The sequence below is a fragment of the Stylophora pistillata genome, chromosome 6 (assembly GCF_964205215.1).
Source record: "Stylophora pistillata chromosome 6, jaStyPist1.2, whole genome shotgun sequence".
NCBI classification, from domain to species: Eukaryota; Metazoa; Cnidaria; class Anthozoa; order Scleractinia; family Pocilloporidae; genus Stylophora; species Stylophora pistillata.
The window spans coordinates 5,167,501-5,193,841 of NC_142524.1; the positions used below are offsets into that span (position 1 = coordinate 5,167,501).

The 26,341-nt window shown below is 40.6% G+C and overlaps 6 protein-coding genes and 2 pseudogenes across 7 annotated transcripts in view; 7 read left to right on the top strand and 1 right to left on the bottom strand.

Moving 5' to 3' along the window:
• The window catches only part of LOC148727905 (uncharacterized), a 1,616-nt gene extending 91 nt beyond the window's left edge, over nt 1-1,525 (top strand). Inside the window, exons 1-2 of the mRNA XM_088725908.1 lie at nt 1-595; nt 1,240-1,525. The exon at nt 1-595 is cut by the window's left edge and continues 91 nt beyond it. Coding sequence (XP_088582034.1) covers nt 1-595; nt 1,240-1,247 — 603 coding nt within the window. The 3' untranslated portion in view covers nt 1,248-1,525. The remainder of the gene's footprint in view (nt 596-1,239) is intronic.
• A 740-nt stretch (nt 1,526-2,265) lies between these two features.
• LOC148727906 (uncharacterized) lies at nt 2,266-4,345 on the top strand (annotated as a pseudogene).
• Nucleotides 4,346-4,495: 150 nt separating this feature from the next.
• LOC148727907 (uncharacterized) lies at nt 4,496-6,675 on the top strand. The gene has a single exon (XM_088725909.1). The coding sequence runs from the start codon at nt 5,542-5,544 to the stop codon at nt 6,331-6,333; it is 792 nt and encodes a 263-aa protein (XP_088582035.1). The 5' UTR covers nt 4,496-5,541; the 3' UTR covers nt 6,334-6,675.
• Nucleotides 6,676-8,674: 1,999 nt separating this feature from the next.
• Nucleotides 8,675-12,513, top strand: LOC148727908 (uncharacterized; annotated as a pseudogene). Its single transcript, XR_015989043.1, has 2 exons — nt 8,675-10,768; nt 11,551-12,513. The product of XR_015989043.1 is annotated as an uncharacterized LOC148727908 (transcript).
• A 1,879-nt stretch (nt 12,514-14,392) lies between these two features.
• LOC148727909 (uncharacterized) lies at nt 14,393-15,739 on the bottom strand. The gene has a single exon (XM_088725910.1). The coding sequence runs from the start codon at nt 15,612-15,614 to the stop codon at nt 14,829-14,831; it is 786 nt and encodes a 261-aa protein (XP_088582036.1). The 5' UTR covers nt 15,615-15,739; the 3' UTR covers nt 14,393-14,828.
• A 1,147-nt stretch (nt 15,740-16,886) lies between these two features.
• LOC148727910 (uncharacterized) lies at nt 16,887-19,378 on the top strand. Its single transcript, XM_088725907.1, has one exon. The coding sequence runs from the start codon at nt 17,297-17,299 to the stop codon at nt 18,743-18,745; it is 1,449 nt and encodes a 482-aa protein (XP_088582033.1). The 5' UTR covers nt 16,887-17,296; the 3' UTR covers nt 18,746-19,378.
• Nucleotides 18,932-21,096, top strand: LOC148727911 (uncharacterized). The gene is made up of 3 exons (XM_088724893.1): nt 18,932-19,089; nt 19,581-20,208; nt 20,640-21,096. The coding sequence occupies exons 1-3, from the start codon at nt 18,932-18,934 to the stop codon at nt 20,862-20,864; spliced, it is 1,011 nt and encodes a 336-aa protein (XP_088581019.1). The 3' UTR covers nt 20,865-21,096.
• Nucleotides 21,097-23,712: 2,616 nt separating this feature from the next.
• LOC148727912 (uncharacterized) lies at nt 23,713-26,336 on the top strand (the record flags this gene model as incomplete). The annotated part of the gene is made up of 2 exons (XM_088724894.1): nt 23,713-23,816; nt 24,543-26,336. Coding segments are annotated over 2 exons (375 nt in total), but the record flags the coding sequence as incomplete, so codon positions are not given.
• Between the last annotated feature and the right edge of the window lie 5 nt (nt 26,337-26,341).

Below are 26,341 nucleotides of genomic sequence, written 5' to 3' on the forward strand. Positions count from 1 at the left end.
AAACAGGTCGCAGACAGTTACAAGCAAATCTCGTCTTGGCAAAGAGGGAACGGGAAAAAACTGATTGACAATATAGAAATACATTGCGGAAATGTCATCTTAGATCTGGGTTGCGGCACTGGAGAATTGTCTGCATATCTGGCCGAGCTTGTAGGACAAGATGGAAGAGTCGTTGCCGTTGATCCCGACATTTATCGACTAGAAGTGGCTCGAGAATCACACAGAGAGGTCAAAACTTTGGCATTTTGCGAAGGAAGCTCGGCTGACTTCCCTGGAATGGGCTCAGAGACTTACGACATGATCTTCTCCAACTTTGTGTTTCATTGGATTCAGGATAAAGAAGGAGCTTTCAAGAATATGTTTTGTAGCCTGAAACCAGCGGGGAAAATTGTGATGTCTTACAACGAACGCATGACTTCTTTCGGAGAGAAAATCTATCGTGAACTTCAAAACTCTGAAAGCAAGGAACGTATGTTAAGCAAACGTTTTCACGAAAGGAGGACGAAGATTGAAGAGATGTGTTTGGCTGCGGGGTTTGACATCGTGAAAAGTGTCGACAACAAGATGGAGGATCTACAGTTCGAAAATGTTGAAAGTATGTGCTCGTTTTTTTGGGCAACTAACCAGGGCAGGTTTGATCCAGAGCTAGTCACGAAAGATAAGATAGCAAGTTTTTGTGCTCGGTACACAAGCGGGGAAAATTCTAAACCATTTACGGTGTTTAGCGATGAAGGAGATTATTACTGTGTACTGATTGCAGCAAAACCCCGCCAGCAATGACTTGACGACACGAACTTCGCACAATCGTTTTCTTTGCCACGATGGTTGGCTAACGAATATTTCCTCATTAGCAGCGCATTAGTTTATGGCTGATTGACGTAGCTTCTCACGAATTTTTTAGACCGATAGATAAACAGCTGGGCTTCTAAGCTAGGAAAGAGCAAGTGCCCTGAAGACCTTATTATCTGTTGTATAATTCATAATCCAAGCTTTTTGGTACACAACAATTTGTAACCTCATTGTACAGCTAACGCAAAGAGTTGTGTGATGTGTTGATTTAAGGCTTCGTTCTGTCTAGACATTATAGTCGCATTTGCGAATGTACTGGTGACGTGACAGAAATCAGACGCAAACGTTTACGATGTTTACCGTTGAAGGAGATTATTGTGTTTTGATTGTTGCTCAACCAGCAATTGACGGCCCGAACTTCCCATTTTCTTTTGTTTCTTCCCACGATAGCAGGCTGAAGAAATTTCCTCGCCAGGAGCGCATTAATCTATGGCCGATTGACTTAGCTCCACATGAATCCGTTACACCGATGGAGAAATAGCCATGCTTCTATTCTATATGGGAGAGCATGCGTTCTACAAGCCTGATCATCGGCTATTATGAAGCTAAGTTATAGTTCGAGTTTTAAGGTCAGAACAATATGTAACGTTAGTAAATAGCTAAAGCGAAAAATTGCGTGATGTGTTTATTTGTTAGTGAAGGCTTTATAATTTGTAAGACTTTATAGTCATTTGCGGATCTTTTCAGTTGTTACTGTTGACCGAAACTATTTTGAACCTGTAAAGAACTTTAAGTCTACGATAACACCTTCTTCATACCCCCTTTCCCGTTCCCCTTCCCTCCCTAATTTAAAAAAATATATCATCAAGAGTTTGGGCTTCAATGCGAATCGGTTTAAAATGGACTGAATTTTCAGTAGGTTCGTGTGTTTCTTTCCTTAATAATACATTCAAAATACGGTATTTAAGAAATCTGAATTCGAACCACAACTCGAAAGAATGTTGACTTGCATGATGTGGTCCTCAGCGGGATTAAAATCATGGCACTTGTCAAAAGCTTAACCCTGAGCATGTGATATTTTGATGCTTGCTCAAGCGAACCGCCAATATTCAGGCACATGGTCCGTATGCAACTATTGGGCACCTAATGTTTACTATATGTATGATCCCTATTTTATAACTAACCCAGGTGGCTATTCAGCAGTCTTTCGATTGGTCATTTGGTCCACAGATACAGTGGAGTTCGACCCGTCTGCTCCTTAGTTCATGTGTAATTTGACGGGTAATATCGCCAGTGGTGACGTGACAAGGTTCAGTCCCCAATGCTTGAGTGAGTGCAAATATTCTTCATGTCCGACTCCAAACATGTGGCAGACAATTACAAGCAAATCTCGCTTTGGCAAAGAGGGAACGGAAAAAAACTGATCGACAATATAGAGATACATTGCGGAGATGTCATCGTTTACAGTGTTTACCGATGAGGAAGATTATTATTGTGTATTGACTGTAGCTAACCCAGCAATAACTTGACGGCTCGATTCTCCTATACTCTTTTGTTTCTTCGCTTAGATGGCTAGCTCCTCATGAATCCGATACCTACGACGCGAATAGGTTGATAGCTCAGTGTCTAGGCTGTAAGGAAGACCATGCGTTTTAAAGGCCTTATCATCGGCTATATATATATGTAGTAAGGCTAAGTTATAGTTGGGGTTTTAGGTCAGAACCATGTGTAACCCCAGTGTACAGCTAACGCAGTGATTTGCGTGATGTGTTGATTTGTCAGTAACGCTTTATCATGTGTGAGGCATTCGCGCATCTATTCAGTTTTTGTTGTTAATAGAAACTATTTTGAGCCACCTTTGAAATGATAAACCGGCAAAGAACTCCAGGACTTCGATAACGCTATTTTTTCCCCCGCACCCCTCCCCTTTCCCCCTTACCCCCCTCCCTGATTGAAAAAAACTCAAGAAAAGTAGCCTCATTGCTATTCGTTTGGGCTTTGATCATATCGGTTTTTTTTAGAAATGTATTCAATATACGACACTTAAGAAATCCGAACTACAACTCAGAAGAAAATTGACTTGCATAATGTGGTCCTTAGCAAGTTTTGAATCATAGCCCTGGTCGAAAACATATGAAAATTAAATCAAGGCGAGTTTTTGATGCTCGTTCAAGCGAACCGCCAATTCAAATAAGTGGTCAGTATGCTAATGTATGCGTTCCTAATGGTTACTTTGTGTATGATTGTTTCTTTATAACTGATCCAGGCGGCTATTCAGCAGTCTTTTGATCGTAAAATTTGTCCACATATTACAGTCGAGTAAGACCCGTGTGCTCCCTAACTCGTGTGCAATTTGAGAATATCGATAACTACTGGTGACTTGACAAGGGCCCACGAAGCTCGAGTGCGAATATTCATCATGTCAAACTCCAAACATGTGGCAGACAATTACAAGCAAATCTCGCTGTGGCAAAGAAGGAACGGAAAAAACTGATTGAAAATATAGAGATACATCGTGGAGATATCATCTTAGATTTAGGCTGCGGTACAGGAGAATTGTCTGCGTATCTCGCCGAGCTTGTAGGACAAGATGGAAGAGTTGTTGCCGTCGATCCCGACATTTATCGACTAAAAGTGGCTCGAGAATCACACAGCGAAGTCAAAAATCTGGCATTTCACGAAGGAACCCATGCCAGCTTTCCAGGAATGGACTCAGAAACTTATGATATGGTTTTCTGCAACTTTGTGTTTCACTGGATTCAAGATAAAAAAGAAGCTTTCAAGAATATGTTTTGTAGCCTGAAACCAGCGGGAAAAATTGTGATGTCTTACAACGATAGCTTACCTTCTTTCTTTGACAAAATCTACCGTGAACTTCAAAACTCTGAAAGTATGGAACGTATGTTAAGTAAACTTTATTTGGAGAAGAAAACAAAACTTGAAGAGTGGTGTTCATCTGCAGGATTTAACATCGTGAAAAGTGTCGAGGTCAAGACGGAGGATTTCGAGTTTGATGATATTGAAAGTATGTTCTCGTTTGTTTGGGCAACTCACCAGGGCAGGTTTGATCCGGAGCTGGTCACGAAAGACAAGATAGCAAGTTTTTGTGCTCAGCACACAAGCGAGGAAAATTCTAAACCGTTTACGGTGTTTACTGACGAAGGAGATTATTACCATGTATTGATTGCAGCTAAGCCCGGCCACCAATAACTTGACCCGAACTTTCCATATTCTTTCGTGTCTTCGCTGGGATGGCTGGCAGGCTGAAGAAATTTCCTCGTTAGGAGCGCATTAGTTTAGGGCTGACTGACGTGACTCCTCACGAATCTTTTAGACCGATTGGGAAATAGCTCAGCTTTTAAGCTCTAAAGGCCTATCAACGACTATGTATTTAGGTAGGCTATGCTTTGAGTTATTAGGTCAGAACAATTTGTAACCTCAGGCTCACTTCACTGTGTATAAGCTAACGCAAAGAATTGCGTGACGTGTTGATTTGTTAATAAGGCCTCATGCTGTGCGAGACATTAGTATACATTACAGTCATTTGTAGATTTTTTTTCAGTGTTTGTTTTTTAGTTTACCGAAACTATTTTGAGCCACATTTGAAATTTTAAACCGGTAAAGAACTTCAAGTCTTCGATAAGACCCTTTGCCCCCTCACCCCTCCCCCCGCCCCCGTCTCCCTAACAAAAAAAAAAACAACAACAACAACGATAGTAGCTTTATCGCTCTTCCTTTGGGCTTTGATGCGTTTCGGTTCAAGTTGCACTTGAATTTCATAACATGAATTTTAAGTTAATACGTTTTTTTTAGAAATGCTTTCAAGGATTTACGGCTGTGATTAAATCTTGGCTACAACTCCAAAGAATATTGACATGCATTATGGTCCTCATCAAGTTTTTAATCATATTTCATATTTTAATCATGTCTAAAACGTATCAAAATTAAATTAATGTGGCTTTTCGGTTATGCTTGTTCAAGCGAACGCCAATATCGACTTAGGTTAACGGAAACTATTTTGAGCCACCTTAAAATGATAAACTGGTAAAGACCTTCAAGTCTCATATAACTACCTCTCCCCCCCCTCACCCCACACCCCCCCTTCCCTAATCAAAAAAAAAGAAAAAAAACTCAAGAATAGTTGCGTTATTGTTATTCGTTTGGGCTTCGATGCCTATCGGTTTAAAAGGGACTAAATTTTCTTTAAATAAAACGTTTTTTTAAAAGAATGTATCCAATATAAGGTATTCAAGAAATCTGAACTACAACTCCGACAGAAGAACATTAATTTGCATGCATGATGTGGCTCTCAGCAATTTTTCTCATGGCCGTTGTCGAAATCCTATGAATATTAAACTAATGTCATGCTTGTCGCACTTAAGAATCGGAACTACAACTCAGAAGAATACTAACTTGCATAATGTGGTCCTTAGCAAGTTTTAAATCATAGCCCTGGCCTAAAACATATGAAAATTAAATCAAGGCGAGTTTTTGATGCTTGTTCAAGCGAACCGCCAATTCAAATACGTGGCCAGTATGCTAATGTATGCGTTCCTACTGGTTACTTTATGTACGATTGTTACTTTATAACTGATCCAGGCGGCTATTCCGCAGCCTTTTGATCGGTCAATTTGTCCACATATTACAGTCGAGTAAGACCCGTGTGCTCCCTAACTCGTTTGCAATTTGAGAATATCGATAACTACTGGTGACTTTACAAGGGCCCATGAAGCTCGAGTGCGAATATTCATCATGTCAAACTCCAAACATGTGGCAGACAATTACCAGCAAATCTCGCTTTGGCAAAGAAGGAACGGAAAAAAACTGATTGGAAATATAGAGATACATCGTGGAGATGTCATCTTAGATTTAGGCTGCGGTACAGGAGAATTGTCTGCGTATCTAGCCGAGCTTGTAGGACAAGATGGAAGAGTTGTTGCCGTTGATCCCGACATTTATCGACTAGAAGTTGCTCGAGAATCACACAGCGAAGTAAAAAATCTGGCATTTCACGAAGGAACCCATGCCAGCTTTCCAGGAATGGACTCGGAAACTTATGATATGGTTTTCTGCAACTTTGTGTTTCACTGGATTCAAGATAAAAAAGAAGCTTTCAAGAATATGTTTTGTAGCCTGAAACCAGCGGGAAAACTTGTGATGTCTTACAACGATAGCTTACCTTCTTTCTTTGACAAAATCTACCGTGAACTTCAAAACTCTGAAAGTATGGAACGTATGTTAAGTAAACTTTATTTGGAGAAGAAAACAAAACTTGAAGTGTTGTGTTCATCTGCAGGATTTAACATCGTGAAAAGTGTCGAGGTCAAGACGGAGGATTTCGAGTTTGATGATATTGAAAGTATGTTCTCGTTTGTTTGGGCAACTCACCAGGGCAGGTTTGATCCGGAGCTGGTCACGAAAGACAAGATAGCAAGTTTTTGTGCTCAGCACACAAGCGGGGAAAATTCTAAACCGTTTACGGTGTTTACTGACGAAGGAGATTATTACCATGTATTGATTGCAGCTAAGCCCGGCCACCAATAACTTGACCCGAACTTTCCATATTCTTTCGTGTCTTCGCTGGGATGGCTGGCAGGCTGAAGAAATTTCCTCGTTAGGAGCGCATTAGTTTAGGGCTGACTGACGTGACTCCTCAAGAATCTTTTAGACCGATTGGGAAATAGCTCAGCTTTTAAGCTGTAAAGGCCTATCAACGACTATGTATTTAGGTAGGCTATGCTTTGAGTTATTAGGTCAGAACAATTTGTAACCTCAGGTTCACCTCACTGTGTATAAGCTAACGCAAAGAATTGCGTGACGTGTTGATTTGTCAATAAGGCCTCATGCTGTGCGAGACATTAGTACACATTACAGTCATTTGCAGATTTTTTCAGTGTTTGTTTTTTAGTTTACCGAAACTATTTTGAGCCACATTTGAAATTTTAAACCGGTAAAGAACTTCAAGTCTTCGATAAGACCCTTTGCCCCCTCACCCTCCCTGCGCCCCCGTCTCCCTAACAAAAAAAAAAAACAACAACAACAACAACAATGGTAGCTTTATCGCTCTTCCTTTGGGCTTTGATGCGTTTCGGTTCAAGTTGCACTTGAATTTTATAACATGAATTTTAAGTTAATACTTTTTTTTTTAGAAATGCTTTCAAGGATTTACGGCTGTGATTAAATCTTGGCTACAACTCCAAAGAATATTGACATGCATTATGGTCCTCATCAAGTTTTTAATCATATTCCATATTTTAATCATGTCTAAAACGTATCAAAATGAAATTATCAATAAAGATTTAGAAATGCAAAGACTAGCAAAAACTAACGATAAAAACCGACGTTTCGGTGTCATCATGACGCCATTGTCAATGAGAAATAAAAAATAAAGTTTGTGGCAAGGTGTAACACTAAATTAGCATAAATATGTTACGAGCTAATTAAACAAATACATTTGCGCGAATTGAATCGCTTTGCAAGTTCAGAGTGGGTTTTAAGTCTCTGATGAAAAGTATTTCGTTCACCAAACAATCGAACTTGTTACTACACTTTTTCAGAATGCTAAAACGTTTCAGTAGGTCTTTCGGGACTTCGCTGTGCCGTTCGTGGTAGTGTTTATATATTGAAGATGCCTTTCGTTTATGTCCATCCACGCGTGTGTGTAAGTGTCCGCGTGTATAGCCCACATAACCCGCATCACACAGGTCACATTGAAATTGATAAACGACGCATTGTTGGTTGACAATCTGTGGCTTGATTTCTCGTACTTTAAGATCTTGGCCAACTTTGCGACTAACAAATACTGGCTGGACAGTTGTCTGCACCTTCATGCTAAGATTCTTGAGCTCTTTCTTAACATAATTTGCTGATTCCTGATCTTTGAAAGGTATGACCACACACTTTCTTTAGGCGATCACACTCATCAGAGAAATGGGCCCAGGAGAAAGTTTTCGCACGGCTTAAATACCCGGGACGCCTGGTAAATTCTACCATTAACACCTTCTTGCAATCAAGAATTGTTGGTACGCAGCCCACACAGACGCCCAAAGAACCAATATCCATTGTTCGTGTGGTCATACCTTTCAAAGATCAGGAATCAGCAAATTATGTTAAGAAAGAGCTCAAGAATCTTAGCATGAAGGTGCAGACAACTGTCCAGCCAGTATTTGTTAGCCGCAAAGTTGGCCAAGATCTTAAAGTACGAGAAATCAAGCCACAGATTGTCAACCAACAACGCGTCGTTTATCAATTTCAATGTGACCTGTGTGATGCGGGGTTATGTGGGCTATACACGCGGACACTTACACACACGCGTGGATGGACATAAACGAAAGGTATCTTCAATATATAAACACTACCACGAACGGCACAGCGAAGTCCCGAAAGACCTACTGAAACGTTTTAGCATTCTGAAAAAGTGTAGTAACAAGTTCGATTGTTTGGTGAACGAAATGCTTTTCATCAGAGACTTAAAAGCCACTCTGAACGTGCAAAGCGATTCAATTCGCGCAAAAGTATTTGTTTAATTAGCTCGTAACATATTTATGCTAATTTAGTGTTACACCTTGCCACAAACTTTATTTTTTATTTCTCATTGACAATGGCGTCATGATGACACCGAAACGTCGGTTTTTATCGTTAGTTTTAGCAAGTCTTTGCAAAATTAAATTAATGTGGCTTTTCGGTTATGCTTGTTCAAGCGAACGCCAATATCGACTTTGGTTAACGAAAACTATTTTGAGCCACCTTAAAATGATAAACTGGTAAAGAACTTCAAGTCTCAGATAACTACCTCTTTCCCCCCCTCACCCCTCACCCCTCACCCCCCGTTCCGTTTTTCCCCTTCCCTGATCAAAAAAAAAAAACAAAAAACAAAAAAAAAACTCAAGAATAGTTGCGTTATTGTTATTCGTTTGGGCGTCGATGCCTATCGGTTTAAAAGGGACTAAATTTTCCTTAAATAAAACGTTTTTTTAAAAGAATGTATCCAATATAAGGTATTCATGAAATCTGAACTACAACTCCAGTGACGTGACAAGCTTCAGACCTCGTAGCTTGAGCGCAAATATTCATTATGTCCAACTCCAAACATGTCGCAGACAGTTACTGGCAAATCTCGTTTTGGCAAAGAGGGAAGGGAAAATACTGATTGAAAATATGGAAATACATCGTGGAGATGTTATCTTAGATTTAGGCTGCGGCACTGGCCATCTGGCCGAGCTTGTAGGAGAAGATGGAAGAGTCGTTGCCGTTGATCCCGACATTTATCGACTAGAAGTGGCTCGAGAATCACACAGGGAAGTCAAAACTCTGGCATTTTACGAAGGAAGCTCGGCTGACTTCCCAGGACTTGGCTCACTGGAGACTTACGACATGATTTTCCCCGACTTTGTGTTTCATTGGATTTAGGATAAAGAAGAAGCTTTCAAGAATATGTTTTGTAGCCTGAAACCAGCGGGGAAAATTGTCATGTCTTACAACGAAGGCATGACCTCTTTCGGAGAGAAAATCTATCGTGAACTTCAAAACTCTGAAAGCAAGGAACGTATGTTAAGCAAACGTTTTCACGAAAGGAGGATGAAGATTGAAGAGATGTGTTTGGCTGCGGAGTTTGACATCGTGAAAAGTGTCGACAACAAGATGGAGGATCTACAGTTCGAAAATGTTGAAAGTATGTGCTCGTTTTTTTGGGCAACTAACCAGGGCAGGTTTGATCCAGAGCTAGTCACGAAAGATAAGATAGCAAGTTTTTGTGCTCGGTACACAAGCGGGGAAAATTCTAAACCATTTACGGTGTTTAGCGATGAAGGAGATTATTACTGTGCACTGATTGCAGCAAAACCCCGCCAGCAATGACTTGACGACACGAACTTCGCACAATCTTTTTCTTTGCCACGATGGTTGGCTGACGAACATTTCCTCACTAGCAGCGCATTAGTTTATGGCTGATTGACGTAGCTTCTCACGAATTTTTTAGACCGATAGGGAAACAGCTGGGCTTCTAAGCTAGGAAAGAGCATGTGCCCTGAAGACCTTATTATCTGTTGTATAATTCATAATCCAAGCTTTTTGGTACACAACAATTTGTAACCTCATTCTACACCTAACGCAAAGAGTTGTGTCATGTGCTGATTTAAGGCTTCGTTCTGTCTAGACATTATAGTCGCATTTGCGAATGTACTGGTGACGTGACAGAAATCAGACGCAAACGTTTACGATGTTTACCGATGAAGGAGATTATTGTGTTTTGATTGTTGCTAAACCAGCAACTGACGGCCCGAACTTCCCATTTTCTTTTGTTTCTTCCCACGATAGCTAGTCTCCCTCGCAGCCGTTTTTAGTCTCGTCACGCAACGCTTCTCCCCACAAACGGCTGCTCACATTCGAACAAGATTCCTTTCCGCTACTTAAACCAATCATTATTTGGGTTACATATGTTGAGAACTGTGCGCGCCAAAGTAGTCTAACCAATCATATTGTTTGTTTCATCTTCGAGTTCAAAGCTTTCAAAATGGCGTCCTTTGAAAAGCGTTTGATGTTGGTTGTGATACATTTCAAATTCCTAGTTTAAATGCGCAGAAAAAAACTGGAATTAGGAAAATAGTTGAGGAAAGAAAGGATGTATTTGTCAATCTTCTTACTGGTTTCGGGAAATCTCTCCTGTATAAAGCACTACCACTCCTGTTTGATCTTACCTCACAAGAGCCTGGTCTTATCGTCGTCGTTGTCTCACCATTGGGGAAAGCCTTATGAACGACCAAGTGTCCCATTTGAGGGAACCAGGGCTAAAAGCAGGTAACATAAGTTAACTTGAGGATGGTAAACGCACTCGTGTTGAAAGCGGCGAATATTCCTTAGTTTACCGATCCTCTGAAGCGTGGTTGAAGAACGAACGCTGGAGATTTATGCTGATGAACTCTGTGTATTCCAAAAAACTCTGTGCCATTGCCGTCGATGAAGCGCATGTTGTAAGACAGTGGTAAGTGTTTAAATAAAAACGATTCTGCAGCAAAATTTTATGTTACATGTATGTTTTAAATTAAGCAGTATAAAGGAAAGGACAATAAGAATGTAAATAGAAAATGTAAATAGTTTAGTCAGTATTAGTATTACACTGTGGTCTTATTTTGGTTATCGTTATTTTATTCTGTCCGTGTTATATTACGCATGATCACCTGTAAAAATATTGTGTCTAAATACAAGACATTATCATCGCAGTATACACTTCTGAATGCTTCAGATTACCAATAAAATTGATATTGGGTGCCATGGTGTAGCCTATTTGATTGTCACTACCACATAGATAAAAGCTTAACTTTTTAAAATTTTATACCCCTAGACCTTAAAAGGAAGTAAATGTCCCATCAACCTATTAAAACTATGCTTGAAACTAATGTCGTTTGGGGAACTTAGTCTGACAGGACCTGTCCCGACACAAATAAAACCTAAAAGTTCTAAGATGGTAGAGCCCTAGACCCTAAAATGGAGATAAATGTCCCATCAACTTATTAAAAACCTATGCTTTAAGCTAACGTCGTTTGAAGAACTCAGTCCGATAGGAACTTGAAAGTCCTGGCAATGTTAAAGGAGCTAGAGACTACAGCTTTCTGCATGTTCCTTAGCACTGAATGACATTATTATTATTATTATTATTATTATCATTATTAAATTATTAAAATTAATAAAGTTTTTGTTATTATATTATTATTATTAGTAATTTCATTATAGATTAATGCTGTCTATTTTCCTTTTGATGTCTAGGGGATCACAAGGTTATTAAATGGAAGCATTCTGTGAGTCTTCAACCTTCTGAACATGAAAAATGCAGTAGAAATTTCGGAAAGTCAATATAAATCAAATGTTGCTTATGTTGTGCAGTATATGGATAAGGACATGGAACTGGAATTCTATTTTGGCTGGCTTACTGATGAACTGAAACAAAGTCAGGAAAAAACAGAAAGAACTATTATTTATTGCCAGACTATTAGATAATGTGATTTACTTTATGCTACCATTAATGTTTTACTTTAATGTTTATTGGAAATGATTCAAAACATGTGCTTGTTGTAATGTTGCATTCCTGCACTCCTGAAGCCAATAAGCATAACATTTTGGAGTCCTTTCAGTCTGACAATGGTACCATCTGGCTACTAATAGCAACAATAGCCTTTGGAATGGGCGTTGACTGCTGAAGTCTTCATAGAGTCATACATTTTGGACCCTCCAAGAATGTGGAGTCCTATCTTCAGGAAACTAGTAGGGAAGGAAGGGATGGCCACCAAAGTGTTGCATATGTTTTTTACCATGGAGTTATGTTAAACCATATTGATGCCCATATGAAATCTTTCATTGTTGACAATATGTCATTGTCACACCTAGAAAGCTCAGCATTGGAAGAGGAAAATGCCAATGATTCATGCAATGATGATGTAATGCTACCAGTAGTATTGGCAACTGCTGAGAATATGGCATTGGATCACTGATTACTAATAAGTGACATGTTTGACTGTATCATGTACTGGGCAGAGGCAGATTAAGGACTTAAAGAAAGAGGGCCAAAGGGCTGGGCAAAAAAGTTTGGCAATAACAAAAACAGAACACAGCGTGGTGGAAATCACTGTGGGGGAGGGGGTTGGGGAGAACAGTACAGCTTCTTTGTCCCTCCTACTACATTGTGGTAAGAAAATGAGTGATCTAATAAATTCATCATATTTTTAAATCAGATTACTGGTCAATTTCATTGTCTGATTAGTGACATAAAATTATTTGTGTGCTACTTATACGCTATCATAGCAATTGAAAGTTTTCTCATGTGAAGTCACAAAAGATGGAACACCTGTTTGAGATTAGTTACATTTCACTTACGAAGAAATTACTGTATACATGTACATGTAATAGAGAAAAATAATTTATGATAATGGTCTGAAGTTTGATTAAGAATGCTATGAAAGATTACATGGGTTATGTCAATCAATTGATTCTTTGAAAATTGAATCTCTTCATTGGTGCTGCTGCCAGTATCAAATTGTATTCTGCTTGCATATTGAGCAAAAATTTTAGACTGCTATTAGTCACTATTCAGTGAGATTGCAAATCTTTCAGACTTTTGAATAGATTAGATTTGTATGAAGTCATTTATATTAACCTCATTTATATCAGTAGTTGCAGCACCTGGGTACTTCTTGGGTTAAAATGTGGGCTAACAGACTTTTTCGGGGTCCTGTTTTGACATTTTTTGGCTGTAACAGTTTGTCATCATTGGCACATACTTGTCACTAGGCTCATATATTGTACATTTGTATTGTTCCAGACTGTTCATAGACTACTTAACACTGCAGTGGCATACTGAATAGACAGTTTGTGGGGAAGAGCGTTGCGTGACGAGACTAAAAACGGCTGCGAGGGAGACTAACTCGATATCTGTCGGGATCAACGGCAACGACTCTCCCATCTTCTCTTACAAGCTCGGCCAGATACGCAGACAATTCTCCGGTACCGCAACCCAAATCTAGGATAACATCTCCGCGTTGTATCTCTATATCATCGACCAGTTTTTTCCCGTTCCCTCTTTGCCAGACGTGTCGTACTAAACTGTAATTGTGGACGAATCGACCGATCGACTGAAAGCCCGTTGAATAGCCACCTGTGCATGGATCAGTTATGAAGTAACAGTCACACATAAAGTAACCATTAGGAACCCATGCATTTGCATACTGACCACGTCTTTAAATTGGCGGTTCGCTTGAACAAGTATAAAAAACTCACATTGATTTAATTTTCATAAGTTTTAGACAAGGGCCATGATTTAAAACTTGCTGATGACCATGCACATTATGCAAGTCAATATTCTTCTGAGTTGTTGTTCAGATTTCTGAAAAACCAATCTATTTAATGAAAATTCAGTCCATTTTGAACCGATATGCATCGAAACCCAAAGGAATAACAATAACGCTATTATTCTTGAGTTTTTTTAATCAGGGAGGGGGAAAGGGGAACGGGGGGGCAAAGAGGGTGTTATCTGTGGCGACGAAACAAAAGAATATGGGAAGTTCGGACTGTCGAATTAGTACATACTTTTAACATTTTTGAACTTAAGTCCTGCATCTTGATTTCGACACTTTTCACGATGTCATGTCTGTCCTCCTTTCATAAAAACGTTTACTTAACATGCGTTCCATGTTTTCTGAGTTTTGAAGTTCACGATAGATTTTCTCTTCGATAGGAGGGGCGCATTCTCGAGCCACTTCCACTCGTAACTGTTGAGATCAACGGCAACGACTCTTCCATCTTGTCCTGCACGAGCTCAACTAAACACGCAGACATTTCTTCAGGGCCAGGTAAAAGAGAGTAGAGCAAATTATAGGAGAAAAAGCATTTTAACAAAAGGAAAAGAGAATCGGATGAAAATCAATCCCCGGGTTGGTGCTAATCGACCTTTGAACAAGTGGGCCATACAATACTGCAGCCGCAGCTGGTGATTAGTAATTTAGACTCCCGCGTCACAGTCGTCCGGTTTGTTAATTCCTCGTATGATTACAGATCGAACTGGTTCCCACTCAGTCCTATTCACCATTACAAGTCAATCCAAAATCATGTACCCTCATTCAGAAAAAGTTCTTGAACCCGTTTTAATGACACGAAACGTCAGAGGGAACCAGGAAAACAAAAAAACAAACTTCGCGTGACTCTGGAAACGGTCAATATTCGCAAATGTTTCTCTTGTACTCCATACTAATGTAAATAGATTGTTAGTCCCAAAAACAATTCTTGGTTTCGTGAGTGCTTTTGTTTTCCTATCTAACATCTATATGCGTAATAAAGGGGTAGTTATGCGGAAATCTTGCCTTTCATACTCGATGTTTTTAAGACCCAACGCCCCTGTGGTAACATCGCGGAAGTTAAAAAAGACATCGATGACGAATTGTTTAAACTACAAAATTTTAGTTGAGAGCAAGACATTCCGGATTTGACAGGAACCCGAGCACTTATACAAGCTTCACAAACAAACGTAATCGTGGTCCAACAGGCAATCACACTCATTAAGTTTTGGCTGCAATCAGTATACAGTGATAATCTCCTTCATCAGTGTGCAATGTTAACGGTTTAGAATTTTCTCCGCTTGTGTACCGAGCATAAAAACTCGATACTCTTTCTTTCGTGACTAGCTCTGGATCAAACCTGCCTTGGTTGGTTGCACTTATAAAGGAGCACATACTTTCAACATTTTCGAACTCAAAATCCTCCATCTTAGCTTCGACACTTTTCATGATGTCAAATCCTGCCGACGAACACAACTCTTCAATTTTTGTTTTCCCATCGATATAGTGTTTACTTAGCATACGTTCCATACTTCCAGAGTTTTGAAGTTCACGATATATCTTATTGAGGAAAGAAGGCAAGTGATCGCCGTAAGACATCACAATTTTTCCTGCTGGTTTCAGGCTACAAAACATATTCTTGAAAGCTTCTTCTTTATCCTGAATCCAGTGAAGCACAAAGTTGCAGAAGACCATGTCGTAAGTTTCTGAGCCCATTCCCGGGAAGCTGGCAGAGCTTCCTTCATGAAATGCAAGATTTTTTACTTCCCTGTGTGATTCTCGAGCCACTTCTAATCGATAACTGTCAGGATCAACGGCAACAACTCTTCCATCTTGTCCTACGAGGTTGGCTATATACGCCGAAATTTCTCCAGTACCGCAGCCCAGATCTAAGGTAACATCTCCGCACTGTATCTCTACATTATTCTGAATTAATATTTTTCCACTCCCTCTTTGAAAAAGCGAGAATTGTTTGTACCTCTCGGCCACTTGTTTTGAGTTAGACATTGCGAAAATTTTCTTTGAATTTCAGACTAATAATCCATGTTACTTCTCTAGTATTCCGGAATATCACATGCGATGAGACGCAGATCACAGGCAGCCCAAGCTTACTGCTAGAAAAGCGGACGTGACTCTTACCGTGTTGCGCAACGGGATGTTACGAAAACGAAGACCCTCGAAAACGAAGACCTAAGACCTAAGACCCCCGGTCTTCGTTTTAGTACGAAAACGAAGACCTTATAAACAGGAAACCGTAGAAATTACAAGTTAAACAGACATTAAACAGCAACAACGCTTAGTAATATAATACATTACACTTCATGCGTTTCTTCCCATTATTATCCGTATTATCATACGGCCCGTCTTGTCTGTTCTGTTTCGCTATGCGAGCCACTTTGGTGTTGATATTCTCAAGGGTTTCCTCGGGTAAACTTACAACACATTATTATTCTGGAACAGCAGACAGAATTCGAACGCTAGCCGCCTTTGATTTATAGTTAGCATTGCGTGACAGAATAACAGAGAGGGCATTCTGTACAGGGAAAATTACTCTTGGTTCTCTCTACTGTATTTCGTAGCTAAAATAGATTCTTACGGTCGTTCACCTTTCTCTGCTGGAAAATTCTCGTTAAAAAGTAAGCAATTCTTTTGGCTAATGCAGGGTCTTCGTTTTCGTACTACGAAAACGAAGACCCACGGTCTTTGTTTTCGTTATACGAAAACGAAGACCTTGTAAACAGAAAACCGTAAAAATTACAAGTTGAACGCATATTAAACAGTAACAACGCTTAGAAATATAACACATTACACTTCACGCGTTTCTTTCCATTATTGTACTGCCTGTATTGTTCGAGGGTTTTCTCGGGTAAACTTGCCACACGTACTATATTATTTTGGAACAGCAGGAAGAATTCGAACGCCAGCCGGCTTTGATTTATAGTTAGCATTGCGTGACAAAAGAACAGAGAACGCTTCTCTACAGGAAAAATGACTCGTCGGTTATGTGAATAAATAATAGATTTCTACTGTATTTCGCAGCTAAAATAGATTCTGACGGCCGTTAAGCTTTCTCTGCTGGAAAATTCTCGTTAAAAAATAAGCAATTCTTTAGGCTAATGCAGGGTCTTTGTTTTCGTAGTACGAAAACGAAGACCCCCGGTCTTTGTTTTTGTAGTACGAAAACGAAGACCCCCGGTCGTCGTTTTCGTACTACGAAAACGGAGACCCTTTATTAAAAGCAGACAATCCTTTGAAAGTACGATTGTAGAAATACCCCGAGCACTAGTAACTGTTATTTCAGCTTTTGATATGTTAAGACAGTTTGCGCGTGATTTTTCATGGTCTTTCTTCAGCCACCACTGCTTTCGGCTCTTGGATTTGTTGTTCTATGCATTGAATCCAAGTTTGGAACAGACATCCCTGACGAAGGAGCGATCGGAATATTCTAGGGCCTCAATAAGGTTAAGCAGGCTTTTTTCGGGCGCGGTCTCTCTTTTTCGGCCTAGCGCGCATTGCTTGACGGACGTGTACGGTGAGAGAACACGATCTTGTTGCTGGCGGTGTGACAAAACAATGGCTTCCTTTGAACAATTTAGGTCGAAGGCCGACTATCGCACGTGCGGCCGAGGGAAACATTTTTGCGCGAAACTTAAGCCACATGTTGAGATGGAGCGGTGAAAAATTCAACTATGTCGGTTTTTCGAAAGTTCAAGCTTCCTCAGCTGATACGAAGAGGGTCACCTGGCAGCGAAATTGCAGAAGAGATTCCACGCTTCAAGTGTAATGAATTGACGGTAAAACAGAGAATAGGACAAGGTTCCTTTGGAGGTGTTTACACAACCGAATACAAAAGTTCAGGAGATAGGAAGTGTCATACCGTTGTCGTTAAAAAAATGCTGCAAGTGCTCGATCAAGAAGAAAAGAAGCTCTTCTATAAAGAAATAAGACTCCTCAACGATTTGCAACACCCAAACATCGTGAGATTGAAAGGGGTTTCTTTGCAGCCGCTTGCTATGATGCTGAAAAACATTTATTTCGATTTCAAGCACTTTGGTCACAATGATTTGCGTGTTCATTCCCTCGTAGATTTTCTGCCGCAAATTGATGAGTTTAACTGTGAAGGACTGTTTGATCTACTGAATCATGCAGCAAAGGAGATTATTCATGGGCTGGCTCACCCTCACTCTAAAGGAATAGCCCATAGGGATCTTAAGCCAGCAAACGTACTGATAAACAATCAGCACTATTGTACATTATCAGACGAGTACGAAATTTCTCGGCAATTTGAATCCAGGCCTGTTGCCTGCAAGCTGACCGACTTTGGGGAAAGTCGCTCCCTGATTGTACAGACGCAGTCGTTTTTTGCCTCACGAACAAACAACATTGATCGAGGGACAGTTGTGTATGAGGCACCAGAACTGTTTGTTAAAGAGATGCTCTTATCTGACGCGTCAATCGGTGATTTCATGCTGGCGGATATTTGGGCCCTGGGCATGATATTCTTTTCGATCATCAATCCAAGTGTCAAGTACCCTTATCGATCGGAGATCAGATCGGCGGGAAACGTATCAACACAAGATCAATTAAAGATTTTTATTTCTTCTCTTTTACGCCAAAAGAAACTTCTCCTGGCTGACGAAAAGTACGCTGTTGAACGCGCAACCGTCTGGAGAGATTTAGAGGATGTATACAGAGGATGTGCAAACTTCGACAGACATAGTCGGCTATCTTTAGAAGAGGCAGCCACAATCCTGAGCAGGGAGAACAAGAGGGTCTCAGACGACCTGGACGTTATGCACCTGAGAGTAAGTCAAGCAACAGCAGTACAACAGTTTGACCACCGATTTGCAGTCCAACTGAAGGACAATGCCACTGACGAACCAGCTGAGCAGTCGGAGAATGCGTTAGATAACGACGGAACAAACGCATGCGCCTTTCTTTCTGTGAAAATCGCAGACGTTATAGTAAGTGAGGTGGTAACAGGGATCGAATTTTTCGTGGAGTTGGCCGAAGCTATTGAGGACGCTATTTGGCAGCTACCGGAAATAATAAATGAGCGTCGATACCTCCACAGAATGTACGACGCATTGGAAGGATACAGAATTCTGAGGGAACAGAAGGTAGTGACCTCTCTGTAAGACTTCTCTGAGGAGTTGCCATTTGCTGACGCGGTTTTTTCATACGAAGGCAGACAAAAATTACACTCAAAGCCCTGCGATCTTGCATGTAATGACTTCCTGGCTGTCTTCACCTGTGAACCCTAGGTGTTAACTATTGGGTGTCGTGATGACAAACCTTACATAATCGACACCCATCCAGTGACGATGGCACCTGGGAAAGGTAACGGCCTCATTATGATCGGTAAGAAGGACTCATCAGACGTTTGGCTGTCACTTTGCATTTGGCTTTGGAACAGGCTGCATTACCAAGGTATAACAGCAGACACATGTCAATCACTGGCAGTGGTCACAAGTAAATCTAGGTAAATGTTAACAGTGGCTCTTTATCTTTACTTCAATGCTTTTAGTTTGTTTTTTCATTTTCTTTTTTTATTAACTATCCCCACCCCGCCCCCAAAGAGTTGCATGCCTTTTGCAACTTTAATATTTTTTTAAAACACCGGCAAGGTTGGTCCCAACATTTGATGCTTTCGATTGCAACGTCTAGAGTGATGAGATTCTTAAAGTTATTGTGCAACGGAATTATTGTAAAGACCCATTGAATAGCAATACAAATAGCGGTTTATAAATTATTGTTGTTATTATTGTCATTATAATTGTCATTATGATTACCATTATCATCATCATCATCATTATCATTATCATTATCATTATATTTTTCTATATTATTATTAGTAGAAATGTTTAGTACTCTCCTTGATAATATTGCTGTCGGAGTTATTTTAGTTGAAGTTTTTGTTATTGTTATAATCTCGCCTTAATATAACTTTCCCTTATAGTATTTGTCATGTAGTGGATGTCACAGAGAAAGTGAAAGTGAGCAGACACGTGCGAATTCACCAGCAACTGCCAGCAAACTAGCTAGAAAAGAAGAAAGTGGACGGTGTGGCGTAAGCGGACCCGCCTGTGGTAGCGGATGTCAGAGAGAAGGTGAGAATGAGAGAAGACATGCGAATTCAACAGCAATTGCCAGCAAACGAGCGAGAAAAGAAGAAAGTGGACGGTGTGGCGTGAGCGGACCCGCCTCTGGTAGCGGATGTGAGAGAGAAGTTGAGAATAAGAGAACACATGCGAATTCACCAGCAAATGCCAGCAAACGAGCGAGAAAAGAAGAAAGTGAATGGCCTGGTCTTCGCTTAGTCTCCGTTGGTGGTGGACGTCAGAGAGGTTGGAGCGAGCAGGCACATGCGAATGCGGGCGCTAGCGATAGCCAGTGTCCCGTGCAAGTAATTATCGTCGACGGGCCAGATGACAGTTCGGTCAACAAATCATCTGCAAATGGCGGAGGATGCCCAAGTTCGCCTTCTGTAGTTGTTGACTTAGATGCAGCCCAAGATCCATCTTCCTCTTCTTTTCAAAAGAGAAAAGATGGCATCCGCTGTCCTGAAGCAGACACTGTTAGCTGTTTGTCTACGTGTGAGGTACGTTGGCCTTTCTTTTGCGCTTTGCAATGTGTGATGTTTTTTTAAGTGCTAGGTGTATTCTACTGCTTGTCCATCATGTTGAACCGTCAAAGTATTGTCTAGTTGATAGCAACATTTCGAATTTGTATTCAAATGTCCATTTCAGTGGTTGATGGGATTAACCCCTGACAAGTGTAATATACCGTTTACTTTTATTATTACATAGACTGCCGCCTTTCTTTGGCGCGAACATATGTTCGTACATTTGTATTCTAATTTTTACATAATACTCTAAACAACGACAAAAACTATGAGGCGTTTAAACAACTCCATTAGCGTTGGAGATATTCATACTCTGTTGAAAATGTTCTGAGCGTTTCAAATGCACAATCTACTCGTAATGAAAACCTACTGCTTCCATGAAATTATAAATTGTCTCTTTTGTATAGAGCTTTAGATACTGGAAAGAGAACAAAGAAATTCCCGTTTTTGAATCTGGGAGAAAGTCAAGGTATACGCCAAGAGAAGCGGTGGAAGTCATTGGTTGGCAAAGTTGTAAAAACCCACTTTGTGAACGTCATCCTTTACGAGTACGTGAAAACGCGGCATTCATTATAAACGTTGACTCATATAATCACTGGGAAGACATCAAGGATGATATGAATGGTAGTTGAGTGCCAAAAAGAGGCTGAAGATCTGGAGTTTAGAGTAGTGGCTAAGAAAGAGCTGTAGCTCACACAAAGTAACCAGTACCACTTGGTGATCCACTCAAAAGGAAACAAAGTTTGTCCGAGTCTCGTGAGGTCAATCTTTCTACTGAAGGATTCCAGTAGCAAAATTGTGAACGGAGTAGCCTTACTGCAGTATCATATAGATACAGGGGAAGACGAAGTTGATTTTGAAGTGAGTCTCCATGGGAACAGTCGCAAAGGCTCAAAGGCAACATTCTACCCGACGGCTAAGAGCACGCTACTGGCTATGAAGCAACGGGTGGTTAACACAGCGCCTTCCCAGTTATATAAAGTGATCTCGGATCAAGCAGGAGGTTCTATTCAGGCCAGAACACCTGGTGCATTGCCACGTTCCAGAAAGCAGGTGTACGATTTAAAATTTAGAGAGGGACGAGAAATCGATAAGGCTGATGATTTGTTGGTCTATGTTAGGCAGAAAGAAGAAAACGGAACGAAGATCTGCATGCGGCACGAAGATGTACCAACAGACCTTTGGGTCCTTGTTACGAAGGTTATGTGCGGTGATCTGGGACGGTTCACGTCTTCAGGGAAGTTCAACAGTTGAACACCGACATAGCGCTAACTCGCCGAAAACGCTTCAAAATGGCCTGAGACGCTAGGAATCAACAAAGAAAACAACAAGGCAATAACGTAAGCCCATTTTATTTCAAAACAAGACATTTTTTTTCTCTCTTTTAAGGCAAACCGATAACATCTCATGCAAACCTATATAAATATAAAACGTTGCGCAACACGGTAAGAGTCCCGTCCGCTTTTCTAGTAGTGAGCTTGGGCTGCCTGTGATCCTCGGTGTAAAAACCTGTGAAGCTCACCACAGGCAACCCAAGCTCACTACTAGAAAAGCGGACGTGACTCTTACCGTGTTGCGCAACGTTTTATATTTATAAAGGTTTGTATGGGATGTTATCGCTAACTCGCCGAAAACGCTTCAAAATGGCCTGAGACGCTAGGAATCAACAAAGAAAACAACAAGGCAATAAGGTAAGCCCATTTTATTTCAAAACGAGACATTTTTTCCTCTCTTTTAAGGCAAACCGATAACATCCCGTACAAACCTTTATAAATGTAAAATGTTGCGCAACACGGTAAGAGTCACGTCCGCTTTTCTAAGTAGTGAACTTGGGCTGCCTGTGCGCAGATGGGTCGTACTCGACTTTATTATCCAACTACACCTGGACGAGTATAAATAACGCCATAGACGAGTACAAATATCACGCGGTATTTGTACTCGTCTATTGTAGAATACCGGTTAAACAGGTTTTCTCGCATCGCGCAAGCAAAGAATTGGATTGTAGTTACGAAAAAAAAAACAAACAGACGGCGGACAATTTGAATCATATTTCCGACGACGAAGAGTCACAATGGCTGGCAAATTTAGATCCAAGTTCATTAGATGAATCGAACGAAGGAAAACAGTTTGACGACCAGAAAATTTCTTCATTTAAGGAAGAAAATAGAAACAGCAACACAACAATGCGCCAATAGCGCTTTATACTAATGACGTCATGAAATTTTAGACCCCCGCGTGACTCAGACAAACAAACTCCACTTCTTTGAGAGCTACAAGGGAAATGGCGAGTAGTTCGCTTATTCTCTTACAGTTCTGACCGAAGAGGACGGCGTTCCTGGCTCCAAATTTGAAAGAGAACCGGAAGAATACATTGTAGACCAGCTAAAACGGTGGTTAAAATGTAGGGGCTTAAAATTAAGCGGTAAACGAGAAGATCTTGTACAGACTGTGTGAGATGCGGGAATTATCACACCCTTGATCCGGCAATCGATCATGGAAAATGGTTTGCTGCCAAAGTTTTTCAAGAAAATTCTGATGTAAACAATGTAAAAAGGGGGTTGACAGGCCTACACGACTCCCCAGCGCGTGTGTAGAATAGCCTATTCAAAGTTTGGCCCTCACGAGTATGTCTTTGAGCGATCGCCCTCTTTTGTAAGATACGAGCGGCGGATTTTTGTGTATTTCGCTCAATACTGGTTGTGTTTCTATTAAATGCCAGTTCATGTAGTTTATGTAGTTAATGTTCATGCAGTTGTCATTGAATAATTTCTGTTTCTTTAACGCTGAATTTTCTCTTTCTTTCGGTGCTTTCCTCTTAGGAGCATGTGCTCAACTTACTTGCGCTGGTCTTAGATTTGCCTTCAGTGGATCGGGAAATTCGGCTGTTAGACCTTTTTCGCCGGGCCAGTGAAGAGGACAAATATAACTTAAGTGTTTCTTTTTCTCCGTAAAAAACTCACGCGAACAAGCCACTAGCCAACGCTTGCACTTTGCCATGTCTCGCGAAGGTTTAGGGAAAGGAATGAATACTTTCTTCCCTGATTCCTTTCACTCTTTGAGTGATTTTGGCCATTTATCTGCATATCTTGAGTCTGTCTTACACTCACCCCAACAACAGTGTTTGGTACCAACCATGCCGCTTCCTTTTAGAACGCCAAGTCATTTTTTGACGAAATTTTCTGTCGTTTTGTTTGTCTGAGTCTGTGCGGGGGTCTCATAGGTTATCACGTAACAAAATCTATTTTTAGTAATAGTATAAAGCGCTATTCCGTTCCGCTTCGCATACTTCTGTCACGCACTCCCCGTAAATAAATATCCGCGAAATTCGCCCTAGTCTCCCTCGCAGCCGTCTTTAGTCTCGTCACGCAACGCTTCTCCCCACAAAGAGAAGCGTTGCGTGACGAGACTAAAAACGGCTGCGAGGGAGACTAATATCGAGTAGAAGTGGATCGAGAACTGAATCACACAGGGAAGTAAAAAATCTTGCATTTCACTGATGAAGGAAGCTCTGCAGACTTCGCAGGAATGGGCTCAGAGACTTATGACATGGTCTTCTGCAACTTTTTGTTTCACTGGATTCAAGAGTAAAGAAAATGCTTTCAAGAATATATTTTAAACAACAAACATATGAAATACATATATATGAACTGCGGTTATGAAACGTATATGTGCACGATCCTTCGCAGTAAAGCACTATTTAAGCAATAGTGAAAATCAGACCTGAAAAAAACTCAGGCCTGTACGGGATTCGAACCACTGACCTCTGCGATACTAGTGCAGCGCTCTACCAATTGAGCTAACAAGCCTACTGGGAGCAGGCCATCAAATTAATTCGACATAAACCCGTAGATGATAAATCAAACAACAAACATATGAAATACATATATATGAACTGCGGTTATGAAACGTATATGTGCACGATCCTTCGCAGTAAAGCACTATTTAAGCAATAGTGAAAATCAGACCTGAAAAAAACTCAGGCCTGTACGTGATTCGAACCACTGACCTCTGCGATACTAGTGCAGCGCTCTACCAATTGAGCTAACAAGCCAACTGGGAGCAGGCCATCAAATGGTTCGAATCCCGTACAGGCCTGAGTTTTTTTCAGGTCTGATTTTCACTATTGCTTAAATAGTGCTTTACTGCGAAGGATCGTGCACATATAAGAATATATTTTGTAGCCTGAAACCAGCGGGAAAAAATGTGATGTCTTACAGCGATAGCGTACCTTCTTTCTTCGATAAAATTCATCGTGAACTTTAAAATTCTGAAAGTATGGAACGTATACTAAGTAAACTTTATTTGGGGAGGAAAACTAAAGTTGAAGAGTTGTTTTCATTTGCAGAATTTGACTTCGTGAAAAGTGTCGACGTCAAGAGGGAGAACTTGGAGTTTGAAAACGTTGAAAGCGTGTGCTCGTTCGTTTGGGCAACACATCAAGGCAGGTTTGATCCAGAGCTAGCCACGAAAGACAAGATAGCAAGTTTTTGTGCTCGGTACACAAGTGGAGAAAATTCTAAACCGTTTACGGTGTTTACTGATGAAGGAGATTATTATCATGTACTGATTGCAGCTAAATAAGGTCACCAATAATGTGACCCGAACTTTCCATATTCTTTCGTTTCTTCGCTAGGATGGCGGGTAGGCTGAAGAAATTTCCTCGCTAGGAGAGCATTAGTTCATGGTTGATTTACGTGTGGCCTCACGAATCATTTAGACCGATAAGGAAATAGCTCGGCTTCTAATCTAAGGAGGAACACGTGCTTTAAAGGCCTTATCATCGGCTTTATATTTAGCTAAATTATTCTTTGGGTTGTCAGGTCGCAACAATTTGTAACCTCAGGGTCACCTCACGAAGTATAAGCTAACGCAAAGAATCGCGTGACGTGTGGATTTGTTAGTAAGGCTTCATCCTGTGTGTGTGAGACATAACAATCATTTGCAGATTTTTTAAGTTTTTGCTTTGTTTACCGAAACTATTTTGAGCCACATTTGAAATTATAAACCGGTAAAGAACTTTAAATCTCCGATAAGACCCTTTTCCCACTCACCCTCCCCTCCCCCGTCTCCCAGTAAAGAACTTCAAGTCTCCCATAAGACCCTCTGCCCACCTCCCCCCCCAACCCACGTCTCCCTGACAACAAATAAAAAAATATCAAGAATAGTAGCTTTATCGTTATTCCTTTGGGCTTGGATGCGTGTCGAATTCCTAACATGAATTTTAATTTAATACATGTTTTCTAGAAATGCTTTCAAATGATTTGCGGCATTCACTAAATCTGGGCTACAACTTCAAAGAATGTTCACCTGCATCATGGTCCTCATCAAGTTTTATTTTATGTTCCCTGTCTAAAACGTATAAATATTAAATTAATGACGCTTCTTGATGATGCTTGTTCAAGGGAACGCCAATATCGACGTATGGTCAGTATGCAAATGTTAGGCTCCAATGTTTACTATCCGGTGCGGCTTGTTAATTCATTTATGGTCGCTGATATATGAACCAGGCGACTGTTCAGCAGTCTTTTAGTCAGTCTGTCCCAAAGGTTTAGTTAAGGAAGATCCCGTCTGCTTCCTACCACATGCGCAATTCGGGAATAACGATCACAGATGGTGACGTGACAAGATTGACTCGTTCAATATTCACAATGTTCAACTCCAAACATGTGGCAAAGGTTTACCAGCAAATCTCGCAAATTTCAAATGGGGAGCGAAAAAAAAAAACCGAAAACCGCTGATTTATGAAGTACTGAAGAATTGTCTACGAATTTTGCCGAGCTCGAAGGACAAGATGGTCGAGTCGTTGCCGTTGATCCCGACACTTATCGAGTAGTAGTGGCTAGAGAGTCACACAGGAAAGTAAAAAATCTTGCTTATCACGAAGGAAGCGCTGCCAGCTTTTCTGGAACGGACTCTGAAACTTACGACATGGTCTTTTCCAGCTTTGTGCACCCCTCCCCCGCCCCGTTCCCGTTTCTCTCCTCCCTGATTAAAAAAAAATTCAAGAATAGTTGCGTTATCGTTACTCGTATGGGCTTCGATGCGTATCGGTTCAAAATGGACTGAATTTTCATTAAATAAAATGTTTTTTTTTTTTTAATAAATCCAG